Here is a 20,823-nt window from a genome sequence, read left to right as displayed (position 1 = left end):
TTTTACATGGTTATAGTTTTGTATTCTGTCTATATTTGAAATATACATGAAATTTTGTTATTAAAGTAAATATCTTATAAGACATGTAATATGATAGATTTCATCAAATGATCTTTGAAATACCTAAAAGTATGAAACTTTTCAGCAAAGGACACATTTGAATATTAAATTAAGGTCATATGTGATTTATGGGGAATTTACTGTATCAATATCTTTATTACCAAATAAGTAATTATTATATTAGAGAGTTTTACAGTTATTTCAGAAGATTATATAATGGTCCTTGAATTCTTCTGAGTAACAGTCTTGGTGTTTAGATTTTCTTTTGATGCCAAATGGCTAATTCATCTCTAAAACCTGCTTCTCCAAATTTTTGACATCTCATTAAATGGCAGTCCCATCTTTACAGTTATTTAGGCCAAGAACTTTAATGTCATATTGACTTTCCCCTTTTTTCTTGTACCCCACATCCAATGTTTTAGTAATCATGTTGGTTCTACCTCCAGAATATATCCCAGATTCTGACTGCTTCTCTCCACCTACATGGCCAGCCCCCTGGTGTGAGCCTTCATCCCCTCTTGCCTGGATACAGAAGCCTCCTAACTACCCTCTGCTCCTATTCTTGGTTCCTACACTCTATTCCCAACCAAACATCCAGAGTCATCTATTTGAAACTAAGTCAGAACCTCATGCTACTGCTTAAAACCTTTCAGTGGCTTATGTTTCACTCTGAATAAAAGCTACAGTTCTTAGGATAGCTCACAAGGCCCTGTATAACCTGGCTGCTCTACTTACGTCATCAGACACACCCCCCCATCTGACCTCATCTCTTTGTACTCATCCCCTGCTTCACTCCTTCCAGCTTTGCTGGGCTTTTTAACTCTTACCCACACATGACAGGCAGGGTTTAGGGTCTTTGCACTGATTGTTCCCTCTGTCTAGAATGCCCTTTCTCCAGATTCCACAGAAGTCAACCTGCTGCTCCCCACCTCCATCCTCCATCCTTCAATTCCTCCTCCAATACCATCTTATAAGTGAAGGTGCCCTCCCTTCTCCCCCGCATACCCTACCCCTTTCCCTATTTTATCATAATCCTTTTCACTATCTGACGTGCTGTATAGCATTTTTCCATTTGCCATCTACTTCCTGCTACTCAAATGTAAGCTCCAGGGACGTTATTGGGTTTTTTTGTTGTTTTTTTTTTACATCTTTATTGGAGTATAATTGCTTTACAATGGTGTGTTAGTTTCTGCTTTATAACAAAGTGAATCAGTTATACATATACATATGTTCCCATATCTCATCCCTCTTGCGTCTCTCTCCCTCCCACCCTCCCTAGGTTATTGTTTTTTATGACAGTTTTATTCACTGCTGTGTCCCCAGTTCCTAGAACAATGCCTGCAAGGAATTAAGCAAGTACTTTTGGATTAATGGATGAATAGAAAATAGAACAATGGTTTTGGAGATAAACCACTAAGGTTCAAGATCAAGTTCTGCCACTTACTACTTAACTTTGGGTGTATCTTTTACTCCTTTAAAAGCTGAATTTACTGCATTTGTAAAATGGGAATAAGATTCCAGAATTGATGTGCATTTTGCTTCCAAAGTTGTGCAGTATGTGATCAATACATTGGTATGACCTGAACAACACTGCACAGTGGCCCTCTCAGGGCTACTGAAAAGAATATTCATTTGGGATATTTTAAAGTGAGAGTTTATTAATAGCTTCCAATTATTAAGCCCCTAGTATGTCCAAAGAATTATGCCAATGACTTTACATTACATATTACCTCAAATAATATATAAACAGCAGTGCACAGTAGGAGGATCTATCTCTGTTTTACCCTTGAGAAAATTGGGACTCAGAGAAGTTAGCTGATTCACTCATAGTCAACCAGCCGACAAGCTGAAGGGCTAGGATTCCAGTCCAACTCCGTCTAATTCCATACTCCTGTTCTTTCCACTATGTCAGGCCACTTCTCATATTTATGATTACAAGTCATGATTCCTCTATATGATCCAGTCTGGATTGCCAGCCTTCTCCTTAGATAGTAGCCCTTTTTAGGGTTATTTGCTCTAATTTTCATTTTTTTATAACACTGGGAAAGAGACTAGAATTTATGGTGCAGTATAAGTAGTTTCTGCAGAGACTTAGGGATTTGCTAACCAGAGCCAAGGAGGCCCCAACTTTTCCTATGACTTCCCAACCAAAGCAGCCTGAGCAACTAGTGTTATTACTGAACAATCTCCCTGATGTTGAGAGGTGGCATTTATAGCATTTAAAATTCAGTTAGGTACTAAGGAAACATAGTTTTATGCTTTATAGTCGCCAGATGGGAGGTGAAGGGAAAGGAGGGATTCACTTCATGCTATTAATTCTATAAAGTCCAAGCCTGAGGAAGCCTGGGATGTTTTCTTTTTATCTTTCCCCCTGAAGTTATAATTAATTCTTTAACTCACTGTTATTGCCCAGAAAAGTTGGCTCTCATTTCCATCTCATATTAAAATTTTAACATCACATTAAAGTGTGCTGTGAAGTACCCCATGATGCCAGTAAGTAGTTACGGTTGCGACCGATACTTAGCTTTGATGGTGGAATCACAAGGTCAACAAAGTGAGAGAGGGAGAAAGGAAAGCGATCAAAAGAAAATGCTCTGTTACCTGCTGTGCTCATGAAGAAATGGAAAATACGACTTCAAACTCATAGTGTTGTATCATATCACATCTTTTATGTACTGTTCTTGGGCATTTCAAATTCACATCATAGGTTCCATCAGGAGAAAATGATGATATTAATGAGCAGAAGTTTCTTATATATTTCTTTCATATTGTCAGTTTACATTATATCAATACCTTCTATTACATTTCCCTTCACCACTAATGTGAGATATATACACACACACACACACACACACATATCTATGAATATATAAAATGGTAATTCAATGAAAAGCATCTTGGACTAATACTAATTTAAATAGTTGATCCAGGATTTCAAACATTAATTTAAATAGACAATTATAGCAATTTTCCCTCCAGTGCAAGCCTGCATCACTCTTCCTTATCTCGCTCCTGGATCTGGCACCTAGATAATATACTTTAGCCATCAGAAAGCCTTAATTCATTGATTTTTTCATTTGGATGATAATATGTTCATTTTCAATTAATGAAAGGGCACTTATTAAGTGCTTTTTTGTGTAGGGAACTGTCGGACACTCTATGGACCAATTTAAATAAACCAAGCCATAGCTCACTCTTAAAATTTCACACTGAACATTAGGGCAAATAGATAGAAAGGACATTTAAAAGGGCAAACTTAAAAAGAAACAATACATAACAAAATGAGTCAAATTAAAACATAAGTGCTATACCTATTGATCAGAGTAGTATAGCTCGGTAAGGATGAATCAAAGCAAGTCTTTTATAGGATTTTCTGTGTGATAGATACTGCTTCATGGCAAGGTAGAATTTCAGGGATTATTTGTATGAGGAAGGCATTGTAAAATTCAGTGATCTGTTTTGGGGGGAATGTTGGTCATTGTATTTTGTTGGCAAAAAGGTACTGAAATGGGTTTAAGGTATAAAGATGAATTTGATTTGATGTGAATGTGTATTAGTATAATTGTTAGAAATATATATATATAAGTTAATTAATGTTTCTTGACTCTGGCTATATATGAAAATCATCTGAGATACTTTTAAAAAGTATTAATGCCTGCTCCACCCTCACCCAGGGACCTATTAAACCAGAATCACTGGAAGATTGAACCTGGGCATCGGTGTTTGTGGGGAAAAAAAAAAGGCTCCCTAGGTGATTCTAATGTGCAGCCAGGGTTGAAGATCATTGGGCTGCATCCATGTGTAATACTCTGAAGATATAAATGTGTTCTATATATTTCTAGGTAAGAGTGAATCCCATCTACCTGAAGCTGACGTTTCACTTTTGAAGCTAATTTCCTGTTGGAAAGACCAGTCTGTCCAGGTATGATATGGTTCATGTTCTTGAAGTTATTGGAAGAGTTCCTTGCTGCTGTGGTTCATTCATACTCCCCTTTACCTGAGAGTATACGTGAGTAGGTACTCTTGTCCTCACATATTTTCTTCCAGGGTATTTCATTTAATAGGACTAACGCAGAGACTAATAATGAGGGAAAAGTGGAAAATAACATGCAAGGATGAACCAAGTTAAGAGGCATGAATAGAAAGGGCTGAGGAAGGGATGTTTATGTTGTTACAGGTAACTTATTGCCCACTGAGGTTTCAGTTGGTGGCAGAAATGTCTACTATTTGATTTCAAAATTGGATATAAAAGTCCCTAGGCTTGCGAATTTGGTAGGTATAATTAGAAATAATTTTTCTATCATCTGTGAGCTGATATAGAGAGTTGGTTTCCTCAATGTCCAATTTAAGTCTTTCTTCTTCTTTTAAGGATTTTTTTGTGGATAGCTTTGAACATTGTACAATAAATATCTGTGCATTGATTAGATGAATATTTATTGGAACTTTATTCTTCATGGGCTTAATAAATGTCAAATTTGCAAGACAAGAATAGCAATAATTCCAATTACAAATGGTTAATTTTGGTTACAGGAAAACAAAGAAAGTCAACTCAGAACAAATTATGGGGGCTGACACCATAAAACCAAATAAACACAGTTGGGATGGTTATTAAAGCCATGGCCTACATGATTTGCCCCTCGCCTAACCTCTTTCTTCATCATTCTCCCCCATTCTCACTAGCCACGTTGATCTGCTTATAATTTCCAGAACATACAAAGCTCATTTCCACCTCAGGACCTTACTATTCTCTCAGGCTGGAATTCTCATTTTTTCCATTCATCATTTGGGTATTTGCTCAAAAGCCAACTCCTCAGAGAAGTCTTCCCTGATCACTCCATCTAATATTGTCACCATACCTTGCTGCCCCATGCTCCAGTTACCATCACATTATCCAGTTTTATTTTCTTTGTTGTGTTTGCTTTCAGTGGAGATTATACCATTTTCTTTTTTTGCTTGCTTATCTTCTGTCTTTTCACTGTAACAGAAGCTTGCTGAGAGCCGGGACTTTGCCTGTCTCACTCACCCCTTTCACCAGTGACAGTAGCCAGTCAATATATATTTAATGAATGACTGAATGGCTCTGCAAAAAGCATCTGTGATAATCAAATAAATATTAGTATATGTTGACTTTACCAGCATATTTACAGTCACCCTAAAAGAGTCTCTATCAAAGGTGGGATTTTTTTTCCCCCAGTAGCCAAAGAATTTCTCAACAGGGAAAACAATTCTTAAGGAAAAAAGAATTCAATCAAACAGTTATCCTGAGCTTCTCTAATTAAAGATCTTTTGTAGTTGTTCGTTTGACCTTAAAATAAATTTTAATGTGGTTTGGATATGTTTGGACAAATGGAACTTAAGGTTCTATGATTCTATGACCTTGTGTAAAATGCTGGTAGCAGGACAAATATTACTAGAGCATTTATTACTCACTCTGTATGAAGTTTAAGCTTCAAAATTCTCCTCTCATTTCTGCCACTAACCTGATGAATGACTCTGGAAGATAGGTTTAACTTGTTGATTATTTATTTTACTCATGTGTAAAGTGAGAATGAGAATTCCTGGGGCCCTCAGGAAAAACAGAGGCTCTTGCAAGTATCCATATAAATGCTTCATTAACCAATCCTCAAATTCCTTATAAAGCTGTTCATTTAAGCAGTTAGTCAAATCATGTTAATTTGAATCTGCTTTTTAATGTATTTTAGGAACACTAGGTGGTAATGGGATGGTTTTGTAAAAAAAGAGCATAATCCTACTTCAGAAATTGAAGGGGGCGTACCTTTAAGGGAATGGGTAAGGATGAGTTAATTTCGCAGATGAATGAGTTTGTCTGGAGATTGTTTTTTGTTTCTCACACATGAAATATACACAACATAGAAATAAATGCTGGAGAAGCAACAGCAGGTTTTGGGGTTGCTAACTTGAATGTCTCTGAAGCAGCACTAACATTCTTTGGATTTTATAATCTGACACTAGTGGGTGAAATCATGACATCCAGGCCTCCTGAGAGAAGTATTGCTATTCCAGGAGATGATGCAAGACATGAAAGGCTCATGTGAGCCTGAGTGTTGGGAAAATGCTTCTATACCAGAAAATCTGGACACTGAAACCACAAGCAGGCCACAGGGGCCCTTAAGAGTCTTTATAATACTCTGTGCTATTTTACAATACTTTGCTGTTTCAAGGTGTTGGTAGAAAACCATTGACATTTTTAGCTTACTATGGCATAGTAATACTTCTAGTAAAAAGTATATGGCCCAGATGTGGCTCTCTTTCCCCAAACAATGGATTTTTAAACATTATTTTAAATCTGCACATTCCTTCATAAGCGTGTAATGCTTTGCATATCCGTCTTTTCAGGAAAACCGTATATGCATTTGGAAGACAGCTTTATAGCCATAGTGCTTTCAATTTCAGCTCAGTATTAACATCACAAAGTTATATAAAATAATGTCTACAGATTTTATATTTTGTTGGGAAAAACTCTATGCCTACTACCTATCTACAAAATTCATCTACTCTGTTTATATGCTAGAGACACTTAAGTACTGACAGTCAGAAACTATCATTAAATTTTACTTTCCATAGTGTATATTTTTAAAGTATACAATATCTATTTCAATTCCATTAGCCTGGTTTTAGGGCTCACTGTATACCAGATACTGGAACATTATTATATGCTTATATAAGTTGTACCATTTCTCTGTGTATTGACTTCACACTGAACACAAAGCGTATATTTTGAGTTTGTCTCCAATTGGGTATGTGCCATTCTGTATTCACTTTTAAGTTTTGTGGCTCTGAGTAACCTGCTCATTGTGGTTAATATGTTTCATTCTGCTGTTTCTGCTTCATCTTGCTTTTTAATGATACTCATATTGATTATTCCTGCAATATGCATTTGTAGTGACAAATATGTCAAAAAGTTTCAAAATTTAACAGGTAAAAACTGATATGGTCATGATATATAAATCTAATAATTAGAAATGTTAATTGAAGCTGCATAAATCCCTGTATTTTTTTAAGAAAGAATATTGATCCAAGTTGTTATAGAATATTATATCTAGTGGAAAGAGGACTTTCTAAATCACAGTTGTGAGAGGGCATCCATAATCCCATGGGAGCATATGGCCAAACTGCCCATTCTGAGGGATAGACCATAGTCTGGATGTACTACAGTTCTGAGGATTTCCTCTAATATCTTCCTGATTTTTATAGGTATGAACAGAAGCAAGTTCCATACAGCTTTCTGTGATTGAAAGCTCTCATCCTAGCCTCTCTCAGCTTCACAGACTGTTTTATAAGTATGGACATGAAGTCCCAGAGAAGTACGTGACTTGTCAAAAGTTACATTTGTAGTAACTGTCATAGTCAAATCAGGAACTTGGACCTTCTCATGTCAGATTGAGAGCTCTGTTTACCACACCATTCATGTCTTGGAAGCAGTGCTATCAAATAAATGTGTGGCAAAATTAAAATGACATAAATTCGGTGTTGTAAAATTGTCCATGAATAATTAATACAGGTTATCCCATCATAATATCTACATGATAAGCATGATTCACTTATTGTGATATAGAATAGTATATGTTAATAGATATCATAGCTAATAGTTAATATACAATGTATCTCAGCATATGGTAGATATTAATAAGCATGACTCATCAGTATCATAATGTGTAGAATTCTATGTTGTGTTCATGGCATGCAACAGCTTTCACAGTGTTGAGTATCTCCTCACATGATGTAAGCATTATGTACCTGTATTGTGACAGGCAGTACTACAGTGTTAATAGATTTGGTAAGCAATAGTAAAATCATATCATTCATTAGCCTTTTTTCATGACCCAACCAAGCATCTGACTGGACAAGAATAGGGGGATGATCAGTGATCAGGCAGCTCCTCTGATACTTTCAGGAAACTCCCTATATTTAAAACTCTAGAATAGAGTTTAGAACCCAGTTCCTTCTACTCCTGTAGTTCACCTAGCATCTGCCATCAGCAAAAACTCTCAAGTGTCCCTGGAACCTAAAGGTCTCACATGCTACCAGGACACATAAAAGGGACTAAATACATATTTAAATGAATACCTACTCTGTTTTGGGCATTAGCATCTCTTGATCACCAGTTTCAGTGGTGTTGTCCCAAAGCCCTAGCTCTAGGCATCCTATGGGTAGACTGGGAATAAGGCAGAGGGGACGATGGCAATTATGGAACATGAGTCATCTTGACAGAGGATAGGCTTTTGAAGGGAAAAGAGTAGGCATTGGGACATGGCTATGTTAAAGGTTTAACTATCAGCCAGGGGAGGATATTGGAAAGGTGTCCCAAGTTCATCTAGATCAGCAGTGCCCTTCCTTTTCTCTCACCAGTTCAAGTCTTGGCTTTCCTTGAACTCTACCTAACTCCTGGACCTTACCTCATCTCTTACCAGGAAGGGGCTAAGGTACTGTCACTGGCTTTTTACTGAGATGTAAGAGTATAGAACCTTGGGAGGACATATACTACTAAGGACATAGAATCAGGGGTTAGAAGGCCTGTCCACCATGTCTGTGTGGAACTTGAGATGTCACATCCCAGGTTCTTCATTTTTAAAAACATATTGGATTAGATGCCCTGTGCTAAATCTCTCCCTTCCCCTTCCCTCAACCACAGGTCCTTGACTGGGTAGGAACAATAATCAGAAGGCAGGCTTTGCAGTATTTTAAGCCATGTAAAACCATATACACATACACACAGTTTAGTGAGATTTACTATTAAAGTTTTGTCTTTAACTTTCTGTATTCAACCTAGTTTAAATCAAGGGTTTTTAGCTAAATCGTGTTTTAGAGCTAGACATTGAGGTACTAAACCTGTCTTTCAGAACAATGTGATATATTAAAAGTTTCTTTATCTTCTGGTATAAATGAAAATATTTTATGAGAAAGAATTGAGAACTCCCTTTAAACTTTCCTTTTACATTCTCTTGAGGTTTTTTTAAAAGAACAGTATGATGATTTGGGTGCCAGTTTTCAGTAACTGCATTTCAATTGTTTCAGATGGTAATTTTCGTGGAATGGAGCATTCCAATTTATGTGAGACTTATTCAAATCAAAATTCTAGACTTTGGGTTTTATATAAGACTCCAAGCATTTATGATAACACTAAAAATAATTCATTAAAAAAAGAAAAAAACTTTACAGGTAACTGAAGCAATACAAGCTGTTCTTTTGGCGGAAGTTCAACAGCACATGAAAACCTTAAGAAAGACTCCAGTCGACAGTGAACCAGTGTCGGTGGCAGAGAATGGTGACTATGAGATGACACAGATCCTGCCAAAGACTGAATGGGCCAAGGAGCCAGAATTACAGTGTATTACAGACACTTTGCCTCTGCAAAGTAAGTGCAAAATTTATTGGTATGCTCTTTCATCAGAACTTTTTCTACTACTCAGAACATTTTGAGAATGAGTTCAGAATGTATCATTTCTGCAAAAACCAAGCCAAGTGCCCTGTTTCTGACCTTTTCTGCTATCAGTTTCCTCATATGTCAAGTTTCTAATTCTAAATTCTATTATAATTAATAAATTCTTTACAGAACAAAATTTATGTTATTTATTAAAATGTTTTAAAGTTAAGTCAGTAAAAATGAAAACAGAACTAACAGTAATAGCTTAATGGGACATACATTATAAGGATACCCTGATAATAATGGGTCCTAAATTTGTTTTCATTTGATACCATGGTAATAGCCATGTGCCATTTTTTTTTTCTTTTCTGGGAGTAAGAAATGTACTACAAACTAAAATTGCACTGTTTTACAGTTGGACCACTTGATTCTTTCTATAACAAATTTTATCATTGTAACTTTATAATCATAGTGTTTATGGTTTTGACTAGCAACTGAATCAAAATTTCTGCTGTAAAATGTCATCTGATTTTTCAGCCTGTTAGTTGTGACTTAAAAATGAAAATTAAAAAACAGTAAAAAATCATTAAGCAAAAATTTGATTTTCAACTTCATTAGTAAGGTTTTGATGAACAAATGAATTTATAATACAATTAAATATATATATTTGTCAGGAAAACATGTTACAAATTGACATGTTTCAGGTTGAAAGAGATTTTTATTTGGGACTCAGAGAAATGTTGCTATATTTAAAATGTTAACTCTTAAAACAGGTGTCATTCTTAAAAATGCATTATATTTATTTCTTATTATTTTTATAAGATTACTGACTAGAGAGCATTATGTAGTGAGAGAGTATATGCAGCAGGAAAAGGCTTTTTCAGTAAAGGGCAAAGATCAAAATAGAATATTTCCTAATGCCAACACAGTCAGCAAGGCTGGTAAATTCAATAAGTAATTTGTTAAAACTCAATGGCAATTTCAAGTCGTTTGTTTACTTGTTGTCAAGAAATTAGCTTTAATTATCTGGCAAATTCACCCACTTTAAGACACTTCTTTTTGATCATATCACAAAATTGTAGTTGTATTACACCTTTCAAGCAAGAAGTAGAAAAATTCCTTTTTAAATTAATTTTCAATGACTATATTTGTGTTCTTGATTCACTTGAAGAGGCACCTGTAGTGTCATTTAGTAGGTTTCTTCCAACTCTCCAAAGACAGCTAGTGTGTTCATCATGTGTTAACTCGCATTAGGTGGTATTTCTGTGCCTTATCCATAAACTTTATTTATTTATTTTTAGCATCTTTATTGGAGTATAATTGCTTTACAATGGTGTGTTATTTTCTGCTTTATAACAAAGTGAATCAGTTATACATATACATATGTCCCCATATCTCTTCCCTCTTGCATCTACCTCCCTCCCACCCTCCCTATCTCACCCCTCTAGGTGGACACAAAACACGGAGCTGATCTCCCGGTGCTATATGGCTGCTTCTCACTAGCTATCTATTTTATATTTGGTAGTGTATATATGTCCGTGCCACTCTCTCACTTTGTCACAGCTTACCCTTCCCCCTCCCCATATCCTCAAGTCCATTCTCTAGTAGGTCTGTGTCTTTATTCCCGTCTTACCCCTAGGTTCTTCATGACATTTTTTTTCTTATATTCCATTTTTTGTGTTAGCATATGGTATGTGTCTTTCTCTTTCTGACTTACTTCACTCTGTATGACAGACTCTAGGTCCATCCACCTCACTACAAATAACTCAATTTCGTTTCTTTTTTATGGCTGAGTAATATTCCATTGTATATATGTGCCACATCTTCTTTATCCATTCATCTGTTGATGGACACTTAGGTTGCTTCCATGTCCTGGCTATTGTAAATAGAGCTGCAATGAACATTTTGGTACATGACTCTTTTTGAATTCTGGTTTTCTCAGGGTATATGCCCAGTAGTGGGATTGCTGGGTCGTATGGTAGTTCTATTTGTAGTTTTTTAAGGAACCTCCATACTGTTCTCCATAGTGTCTGCATCAATTTACATTCCCACCAACAGTGCAAGAGTGTTCCCTTTTCTCCACATCCTCTCCAGCATTTAATGTTTCTAGATATTTTGATGATGGCCATTCTGACTGGTGTGAGGTGATCTCTCATTGTAGTTTTGATTTGCATTTCTCTAATGATTAATGCTGTTGAGCATTCTTTCATGTGTTTGTTGGCAATCTGTATATCTTCTTTGGAGAAATGTCTATTTAGGTCTTCTGCCCATTTTTGGGTTGGGTTGGTTTTTTTTTTGATATTGAGCTGCATAAACTTTAGTGTATAACTTATCCCTTGGCCCATAGTCCTCATTTCTGGGTGAGAAATTCATGGTAGGCTATCAAGGTGAAACTTTTTATGAGTTTTGCTATCACATGACTTACCCATTACTTGAAGTTTCACCAGATTGGGTCCTGTTCTGTCTCCAGTTAGTTCTCGGATATAAGAATTATTAACTCTATGGAACTCAGTCTTACTATGACTAAAAAATCTGGATCTTAATAAATATTATCTTTTGATCATTATTGAGTGGTCCTTTGCCAGTGTTAAAAGAAAATTTAGGGTTAGCTTGTGATAAGAATTGGAACACAAAAATATTAAAGCTACTTTATATGTTGGTGGGTGAAATTTAGAATATTTTATTTAAAATAAATATAACATATTCACAAAATAATGAGCATATATTTTCCTGGGAAATATTCCCTGTAGGAAAATATTAACTACAATTGCAATTAAATAGGAAGCAGATAAGCATTGAAGAGGAAAATTTCCAAGCAATATTATATTGGATATTAACATTGCCATTTTTTCCCCTTTTGGAAAAAACTATTTTTTAAACTAGTCAGAGGAACTAAGTAAAATTATAAGAAAAGTTTTAGACCTTTATTAGTGGTATATACTGCATTACTTCATGGAATTTTTAAAAATAAATAAGTAAAAAGCTATTTTATTTATTTCAAATGTCCTGATTTAAAGGTTAAGAAGATGGTGTATGTGCTATTCACCAGAGATGATTATTCTTCAAATGTTATTGGGAGATTTACTTAACCCCAGTGTCACTGAAACATACATCATTTTATCAAATATTCTTAGGATAAATGGTTTATGTTGTTTGATTTTATCAGGTCCTTGTTCATTTTTCCTCTGTGAGCTCCCCATTCCCCCATCTTTTTTTTCTAATTTCTTTTATTCTTTCTTGGTTCCTTGATTTCTTGATACATCTTATTTGTAAATCATTTGGAAAGTAATAGATGATTGTTTTTTTGTACAGACACTCATAAACTTCTTTTATGCCAGGGTAGATTATGTTTGGTTTATTAGCATTATGGTAATATGACAATAATAGTCATAAGGAAAAAATAATATTAACAACAACAAAAGTTATTACATTCTTAATATGCTCTAACACTAGGCTAAGTAATTTAGGAATGCTAGCTCACTTTTTCCTTTTATTTTCACATGATCCATATGAACCCTAAGGCTCTGTTTCCAATATTTGAGTTGTCTGTGTAAACAATTTTACAGTTTTTTAAAAAATGTCCATGTTCATAGAATTGAAGTCACAAAGTACAACTGAAAAGAATTACTCTCTGAGAAAGAGAGATTCCCATGGTGCTACCTAGGCTTTTCCTGACATAAGTCTCTGTTTATGTTCAGGTTGACATACTAATTATGTATCTTTCTCATATACATAAAAATAAATAATATTTCAAAAAAAGTTCATCACCATACTAGCTATCTTGAAAGCCACTGGTGCTGACACGCTTCCTATTATTATTCCATTTTTTAAATGAATAAACTGGACTTACAGGAGGTATGTGCCTTGTCTACAGTCACAAAATTACTAAAAACAAGGAAACGAGCCCAGATATTCTCTTAAACACTGTGTTCTTATCCAATAAGCTACATTTCCCATACTGGCAGCATGAAGGAAATTTGCTCTAAATCAGCTTGGTCTGAAAATTGAATAATTTATCGAGTGGTTTTCTTAGATTTTTATTCCCTTCTCATAAATCATACTTTCTATTAACAAAGAAAATGCAGAGTGTTCAATCATTGCCATCTCAGCCCTTTTAATAAGGAAAATCACCAGGTTCCTTGAACTGTTTGTACATGAGGTGCAAATCAGTAAAGTGAGAACTGAAGCATAATATATGTTTGAACTTTATAATTTTGTATCTTATTTTTCAGTGTTTCACTTGTTACATTTCACAGCGTGTATTTTATTTGAGGTCTTAATATTTGTGAATCAGTATTTTATGGGAGAGTGGTGGATTTTATCTGAGTTTACATTTTTATAACGATTGCACTGCTATCTTCCTTGAATCTCTTTAATAAGAAATTGTGTAATTAACACTCACATTTAAGGCTAAGATTCATTGCTTTAAAAAACGGCAGTGGTTTCTATTATTAAAATGCATTTGAAAGTTATTTCCTTTAACTTTTTTTTAATGTTATTTGGATCAGTTTAAACAAGTATTCTAAATTGTTCCATTAAACGAATTGCTTGAAATACAAATGGAGGCTTTGTAGATAAAACTGTCACCTTAGAATTACTGGCTGAATTTAAATTCACGTTAAACTGTGTGGTTGTGAAGATGATGCATCAGATATGGGTACTGCAAATAATCTTTATTATGTGCACAATTTTTAAAGTTTTATCTGCAAAATTAAATAATGAAAATGTCCTCTTTAAGTAAAACCATTATTTTGTAGTAAATAAACATATATTCAACAGAAAAGTTTTATGGTCCTGGTGGCCATCAGTAGAAGGACTGGCTTGGTACAGTCTTCATCTGCCTGCTGAATTTCTCAGAAGGAAATCTGTCTAGTTGTAGAAAGGCTTTGAAACACAGTGTCTGACTACCTCACAGGGAAACTCTTTCTTGACCATCTTTAGTTATGGTAAATGCATCTTCCACCTCCACCTTTGTCTTAAGGCTAAGTGAGAAGGCCAATGCATTCTTCTTTATAGCCACAGAAGTCATTTAGGAAAGATCTGTGTAAGGCGAGTGAGCAAGGAGTAGAGAAGTAATGAGGGATCGTCATAGAATGCCTTGTGTATCAGAGTGAGGTCCTAGGCTTTCTCTCTGAGTGAGACGGGAAAATAGCTGAGCAGACAAAGGGCACATATTTTAATGGGATCTCATTGCCTGAAGTTCAGGGCCCTGGACAGAAGCTGGAAGACCAGTTGGGAGGCCATATAATGCTAATGCAGATGATGGCAACCTGGAACAAATATGGTGGCTTGGATGGAGAAGATGAGAAGTGATCAGATTCTGAATGCATTTGAAGGTATAGCTGACAGTGTTTGCTGACGAATTGGATATGGAGGAGTGAAATAATGAAAATCTATACTTGCATTTTTTCAAACAAAAATATCCTTGATACAAAGATTGACCCTGGTATCCTGATTTGAAACCTACGTCGGTTAGTGTAGTGTCGCATAGGACATTCCAGGTATGCTGAAGGAGAGTAGAAGACTCACTTCAGAGAAGGCTGACTCTGCTATGTTCAGTTTCAAGTGTCCCTGCTTAGATGACCTACAGATTTTATTTTCTAGTATTAACTAAACTAACTCTCAGAAAATGAGTAAAATTTCCTGCCAAGAAACTACAGATTGAAGATAATTCTAATAATGCAAGCTTAAGCAAATAAGATGTAAATGGCATTGTCATGTGTGTGTGTGTGTGTTAATGTCCTCCTTTTGAAATTTTAATTTTTGTGTACGTTTTATTTTTTATTATTATTTTTTTTACATCTTTATTGGAGTATAATTGCTTTACAATGGTGTGTTAGTTTCTGCTTTATAACAAAGTGAATCAGTTATACATATACATATGTTCCCATATCTCTTCCCTCTTGCGTCTCCCTCCCTCCCACCCTCCCTATCCCACCCGTCCAGGTGGTCACAAAGCACCGAGCTGATCTCCCTGTGCTATGCGGCTGCTTCCCACCAGCTATCTATTTTACGTTTGGTAGTGTATATATGTCCGTGCCACTCTCTCACTTTGTCACAGCTTACCCTTCCCCCTCCCCATATCCTCAAGTCCATTCTCTAGTAGGTCTGTGTCTTTATTCCCGTCTTACCCCTAGGTTCTTCATGACATTTTTTTTCTTATATTCCATTTTTTGTGTTAGCATATGGTATGTGTCTTTCTCTTTCTGACTTACTTCACTCTGTATGACAGACTCTAGGTCCATCCACCTCACTACAAATAACTCAATTTCGTTTCTTTTTTATGGCTGAGTAATATTCCATTGTATATATGTGCCACATCTTCTTTATCCATTCATCTGTTGATGGACACTTAGGTTGCTTCCATGTCCTGGTTATTGTAAATAGAGCTGCAATGAACATTTTGGTACATGACTCTTTGAATTATGGTTTTCTCAGGGTATATGCCCAGTAGTGGGATTGCTGGGTCGTATGGCAGTTCTATTTGTGTACATTTTAGAGTGGACTTAATGTGGATATACTAATAGCATGTATATTGTTTATAAACAAACATACATATATTGGTGATGCGTGCATCAAATTCTTCCTTGCTATTTTCTGCAAGAAAGTATCCCAACCACAGCCTTGGGTGGAATCAGAAGGCAGATATGATAAGCTTTTGGGTATGCAGGGTTGGTAACTTGATATAGTATATTGCACACTGTGCTGTCTCCAAAACTTTGAATACATCTTTATGCATCACTCCTCTATGCCTCTGTGTACTGATCCAAGAGTTGGTGGTACACAGAGAACTAACTGAAAATCCCCAGTCGAAGACCATAAACTAGCATCAAGATAACCATAAGTGTGTCAGAAGCCACGGAATAGTCTGCAGGAGCGCATCACAGAGGTACTTAACCCAGACTTTGAGGTCAAGAAAGTTTCTTAGAAGAACAGTTGCCTAATGCAAGACTTGAGAGATGAACATGATTTAGCCAAGCAAAAATAGTTGGAGTGGGAGAAGTCAGCTGTTTGCTAAGATCACTAAAGCCACGTAATCCCTTTTCTTCCTCGCAAGAATTATCTGCTCCATACATGCATAAATGAGGAACCTGAATATTAGAAAGAAACCCATATGTCCTTAACTCCTCTGGAGAATATCTGTGTCCTCTTTGAATCTCATTGTGCCAACGCCTTTCTCTCCTAACCCTCAGCCTTCCAGAATAACAATGATAGTGATAGTGATGATAATAACAGCTAACACGGATATGGCTGAATATGTTCTAAGTGCCTCACATACCTTAAATCATTTGATCCAGGCAACAATTCTGTGGGGATAGGTAGTATTGTTATACCCATTTTATTGATGAGAAAACAGATACAAAGAAGTTAAGCAACTTTCCCAAGGTCTTATTACCAACAAACAACAGAACCAAGAGTCAAACCCAGGCAGTCTGACATCAAAGTCTGGGTTCTTCATTACTATCTGGCATTGCCTTCCAAGTAATCACTATTTTCCTTCATTATTTCTTAATTCAGCAAATATTTACCAAGCGGCTCCTATATGACAGTTACAGAGATAGGTATAACCCGTGTTGGGGATCACAAGGCAGCAAAACCCCAGATATTTGGCAGAGTAATGGAGGAAAATACTCTCTTGAATCAAGTAATCAGCAAATATCAAATACCTAATTTCTACTAAACTTTGGATGAGACACCGTAAGCTATTTCACTAAAGATGTACTTAATACTAAGACTTTTGTTTGGAATATAAATTTATATGAATATAAGTCTTAGTGTTAAAAAGTAAAAGGCTTTATGCCTGGGAACTGGCAATGCCAACCAGTAAATGTTAGAAATGAAAAAGATTCGGCATATACATATCAGTCAGAAAGGGGAAGGGTTAGCAGTATATGAGGAAGAGAAGAGGAAAGTGAAATTTTCATTTTAATAGATTAATTTGAACAATGTAATAGGCTTAACTGACTTAAAAAGCAAGATATTCATGTTAGATGATGATGATTTTACATATGACAAGCAAATAATTTACCACCTAGAGTACACTACATACCTTTCAAAAAACACTGTTGCCTTTGGGTTTAATATATGTTCTGTCTTATTTTTAGCTTCTTGTAAAATAGGTGGAGAAATTTTATCATTTCCCTTTTCCCCATATAAATTCTTCTGAACTCCTCCACTGCCTCTGCCCTCTCTGTATCATCTTAAAGATTGCATCGCCTTAGAAAGACTGATAGAGCTCACTGCTCTTTTTACCAGAGAGTTTCATCTTTCACAGAGATTGAGATTGATGACTTTCATCTTGGCATACGAAGAACTAGAGTATTGCATCGTCTTTTTTCCTCATGAGCAATCAGAATGCCAACCTGGCCCAGCTGGGCAGAGACGGTAGCATCAAGGAATTGAGTTAAATAGTTCCTTGGTAACAGTTGTGCAGGCACCAACTTTATTGATTATTGTCTGCATACCCATTTAAAGTTATTGACAAAGGAAAAGTGATCTAGATTCTGTTGCTGCAATCAATGTGTTCTGCACTATTGTTCTCCAAACTGAGACTGGCTTCCCAACACTGACCTCTCAAGGACGGGGTTGGGTCTATTTATCTTTTTCCCTCCCATCACCTGGGATGGTCCTTCACCTAGTAGCTGGTAATAAGTGATTATTGAGTGGATGGATGAATAGATGGACCACGGGGTAGCTTGTACTAAAGATCCAGCCAACTCCTAATTAGTAAAAGAAAAAGACAAGGAAAATCAGCTGATTGCTTTTCTTTAGCAGCCAGATATAGTCTTGAATATACACATGAAAACTGTTTTCTAAACATCATCATCCCAGGATCATGTGTATGCACATAAGCTGACAAAAAAATTAAAAATAGACACATGAATTAGTCTAGCTTGTAACCATTCAGAAAACTTCTTTCCTGATGGTTGATTATTTGGCACTTCACTACTCATTTTGTCATGATCTGGTTTCAATCTGATGTTTTTAGAGAGCCCGGAGACTTGCCTGAAACTCATCTTCTTATTCTTCATTCAGCTACCGCTTCTCCAGGGAAGTGTTTAAAGAGCTGCTGTGTCAAACACTATTTCCTCAGTATTTGGATTCACATCCTGGGTTCTGACTCATCTGCCTCTCTTTGGATTTCTGGCTCACTCGTGATCTCCTGTAGCCAACAGCCCTTAACACTGCTAACCTGGGGTTCTGCTTACAGCCTGGCTCACTTGAGTCAGCCTCCTCCTTATTGACTCCATTCCTACTTCTGAGCCTGGCACTTTGTGTGATATTAGTTCCTCCATCTAATGCAATTCCATTAGCCAATATAGATATGCATTCCTAGTTCTGGAAATAATTTTGATATAACTAAATTCCTTGAGAGAAAAAGCACGGATTTAGTCAGCTTTGTGTTCTCAGCAGATAGTACAGTGTCTGGCAAATGGCAAGGCAATTGCTAGAGAAATGGTGGTTGATGGAAAAAATATCCATGTGTTCTCATGTCTTTGGAATACCCCATTCCATCAGAATTTCATTCACCTTGCTGGCGCGACCGTTATTTTTCCATTTTAACTTGCCAATATATCTGCCCAACTTTCACCCTTGGAACAATTTGAATAACTTCAAAACATCTCTTATTAAGCACTATGTCAAAAGTTCAATGTAACGTACTCAAATTTTTTATTACATCATTTTATACATTTCTTGTATATCCTTCTAAATAGTCTATATCATCTAGCACTCTAATTGTTTATTTATTTGCCTTTCTTTCCCACCTCTCTGAACTCCTTGAGGGCAAAAGTTGGAACTTATTAATCTTGTGCTCCTAGCAGCTAATGCACCACGTGGCCCATGATGGGTGCTCATTAAATGTTTGTTGCCTGTGTGAGTGGAGGAATGATAAATGACAGTGACAGACATGTATCAAAGAACTCTGGTCTAAGGCAAAATGGAAGAAATGCTAAATAATATGTTAATCGTCTGTAGGTAGGAGAATGGAAAAAATCATTATAGGGATGATGGCTTTCTTCTAAAATGTTAATCCAGAAGCATTTCTTCAAATTTATTTATTTAGTTCAGGGGCAATTTATCTGTCTGTAGAGCTATCAGGAAAAATTAATGCCGACAGATGCTTGAAGGCAAAAAACAAGGCAACCCCGGAGAACAAGCCACAAGAAATGAAGACAGCTGTTTCAAAGAAGAGTTGTTCCTTTTTTTTCCTTTTACCTGATGCAGATGAACATGGGCCCTGGTGTTTCTCAACTCTTTCAGTCCTAAAATGGACTGAAATATTGCTAATGTTTTGTAATGTTCCCTTTCTAATTCTAAAATGAAGTTCATAAGTAATATAACCTATCTACACAAATAATTTTTATACAATTTAAAGGATAAAAAACAAAGAGTAAGAAATTTATAATAAAAATATGTTAGTAAGTAAAAGCTTGGGCATAACTGTACTAAAAGAAAGAATAAAATGCTGACCAGGAAACATTTCACTGCTGAGAATATGACAGCTGCCAATGCAGTCCCTGCACACGCATGGTGGTGCTGTCAGTGACATGGGTGTCCAGATGGATTTTTCTTGGTAAGGTTCTGGACAACATCAGTGAAATGTGGCCATTCTTTGACATACAAGGTTAGTGTCCTTCCTAGAAAATTGGAGGTATAATCAAAACCTTGAAGGATCCCTGTGTGTAAAATTAAGTTAGGTTCTGGACTCAAGAAATTATAAGCAGGGCTTTCCCTTCCAGGAACGTCCAGTGGAAATTTTGGAAACCATGTGAAATATCAGGACAATTTTTTCATTGCGAAGGACCGTCCTGAACACTGCTGGACATCTGGCAGTTCTGGTCCCTGCCCACTGAATGCCAGTGAGTGTCTCCACAATCATTGAGGAAACCAAAGGTCCCTTGTCTCAGCAGTTTCCAAAGCCTTCCTCTAGGGGGCAGTACCAACCCTGCTGACAACCAAAGCCTTCAGAAAGGGATTCTATACATTCTGATGCTTTTCTTTGTTTCTATCCTTCTCCCCTTTTGAAAATGCACAGGGAGGTGACGGAATTAGGAACCCCCAACTAACTCAAGAAGTTCCTTCCTTAGCCCCGCATTGTTTGCTCCTTCCTTTGTACTCCACCCATGTTGTTTCTACATTGGCCATAGTACTTCCAAGGATGTGTAGTAAATCATCTGATTGCAGTTCTGTCTCCTCCATTAGAAAAAAGAACTTCTTGTTCTATCCTTTCACTTTCATCTTTGTGTCCTCGAACGCTGGCTCTGGGCCTGGCATAGAGTCAGTTTTGTTTTGTGTTTCTAATGCCATCTTAACATCTGCTTCTGGGAGGACCCAACTGACACCAATGGGAAAGAACTTGACGCAGAAAGGGTATT

General features: G+C 36.3%; 1 protein-coding gene across 2 annotated transcripts in view; it reads left to right on the top strand.

Moving 5' to 3' along the window:
* WDR72 (WD repeat domain 72) overlaps positions 1–20,823 on the top strand; it is a gene marked incomplete at both ends in the record, with an annotated part of 189,711 nt that overhangs the window by 105,650 nt on the left and 63,238 nt on the right. For both annotated transcript variants that reach the window (XM_082649500.1, XM_082649499.1), the window contains 2 exons: positions 3,903–3,982; positions 9,241–9,436. In XM_082649500.1, the coding sequence (XP_082505626.1) occupies positions 3,903–3,982; positions 9,241–9,436 (276 nt within the window). The remainder of the gene's footprint in view (positions 1–3,902; positions 3,983–9,240; positions 9,437–20,823) is intronic.

The sequence above is a fragment of the Grampus griseus genome (assembly GCF_964374135.1).
Source record: "Grampus griseus genome assembly, chromosome: 2".
Lineage (NCBI taxonomy): Eukaryota > Metazoa > Chordata > Mammalia > Artiodactyla > Delphinidae > Grampus > Grampus griseus.
Note: the sequence above shows the minus strand (reverse complement) of the source record. Positions and strands in the feature narration are given on the sequence as shown.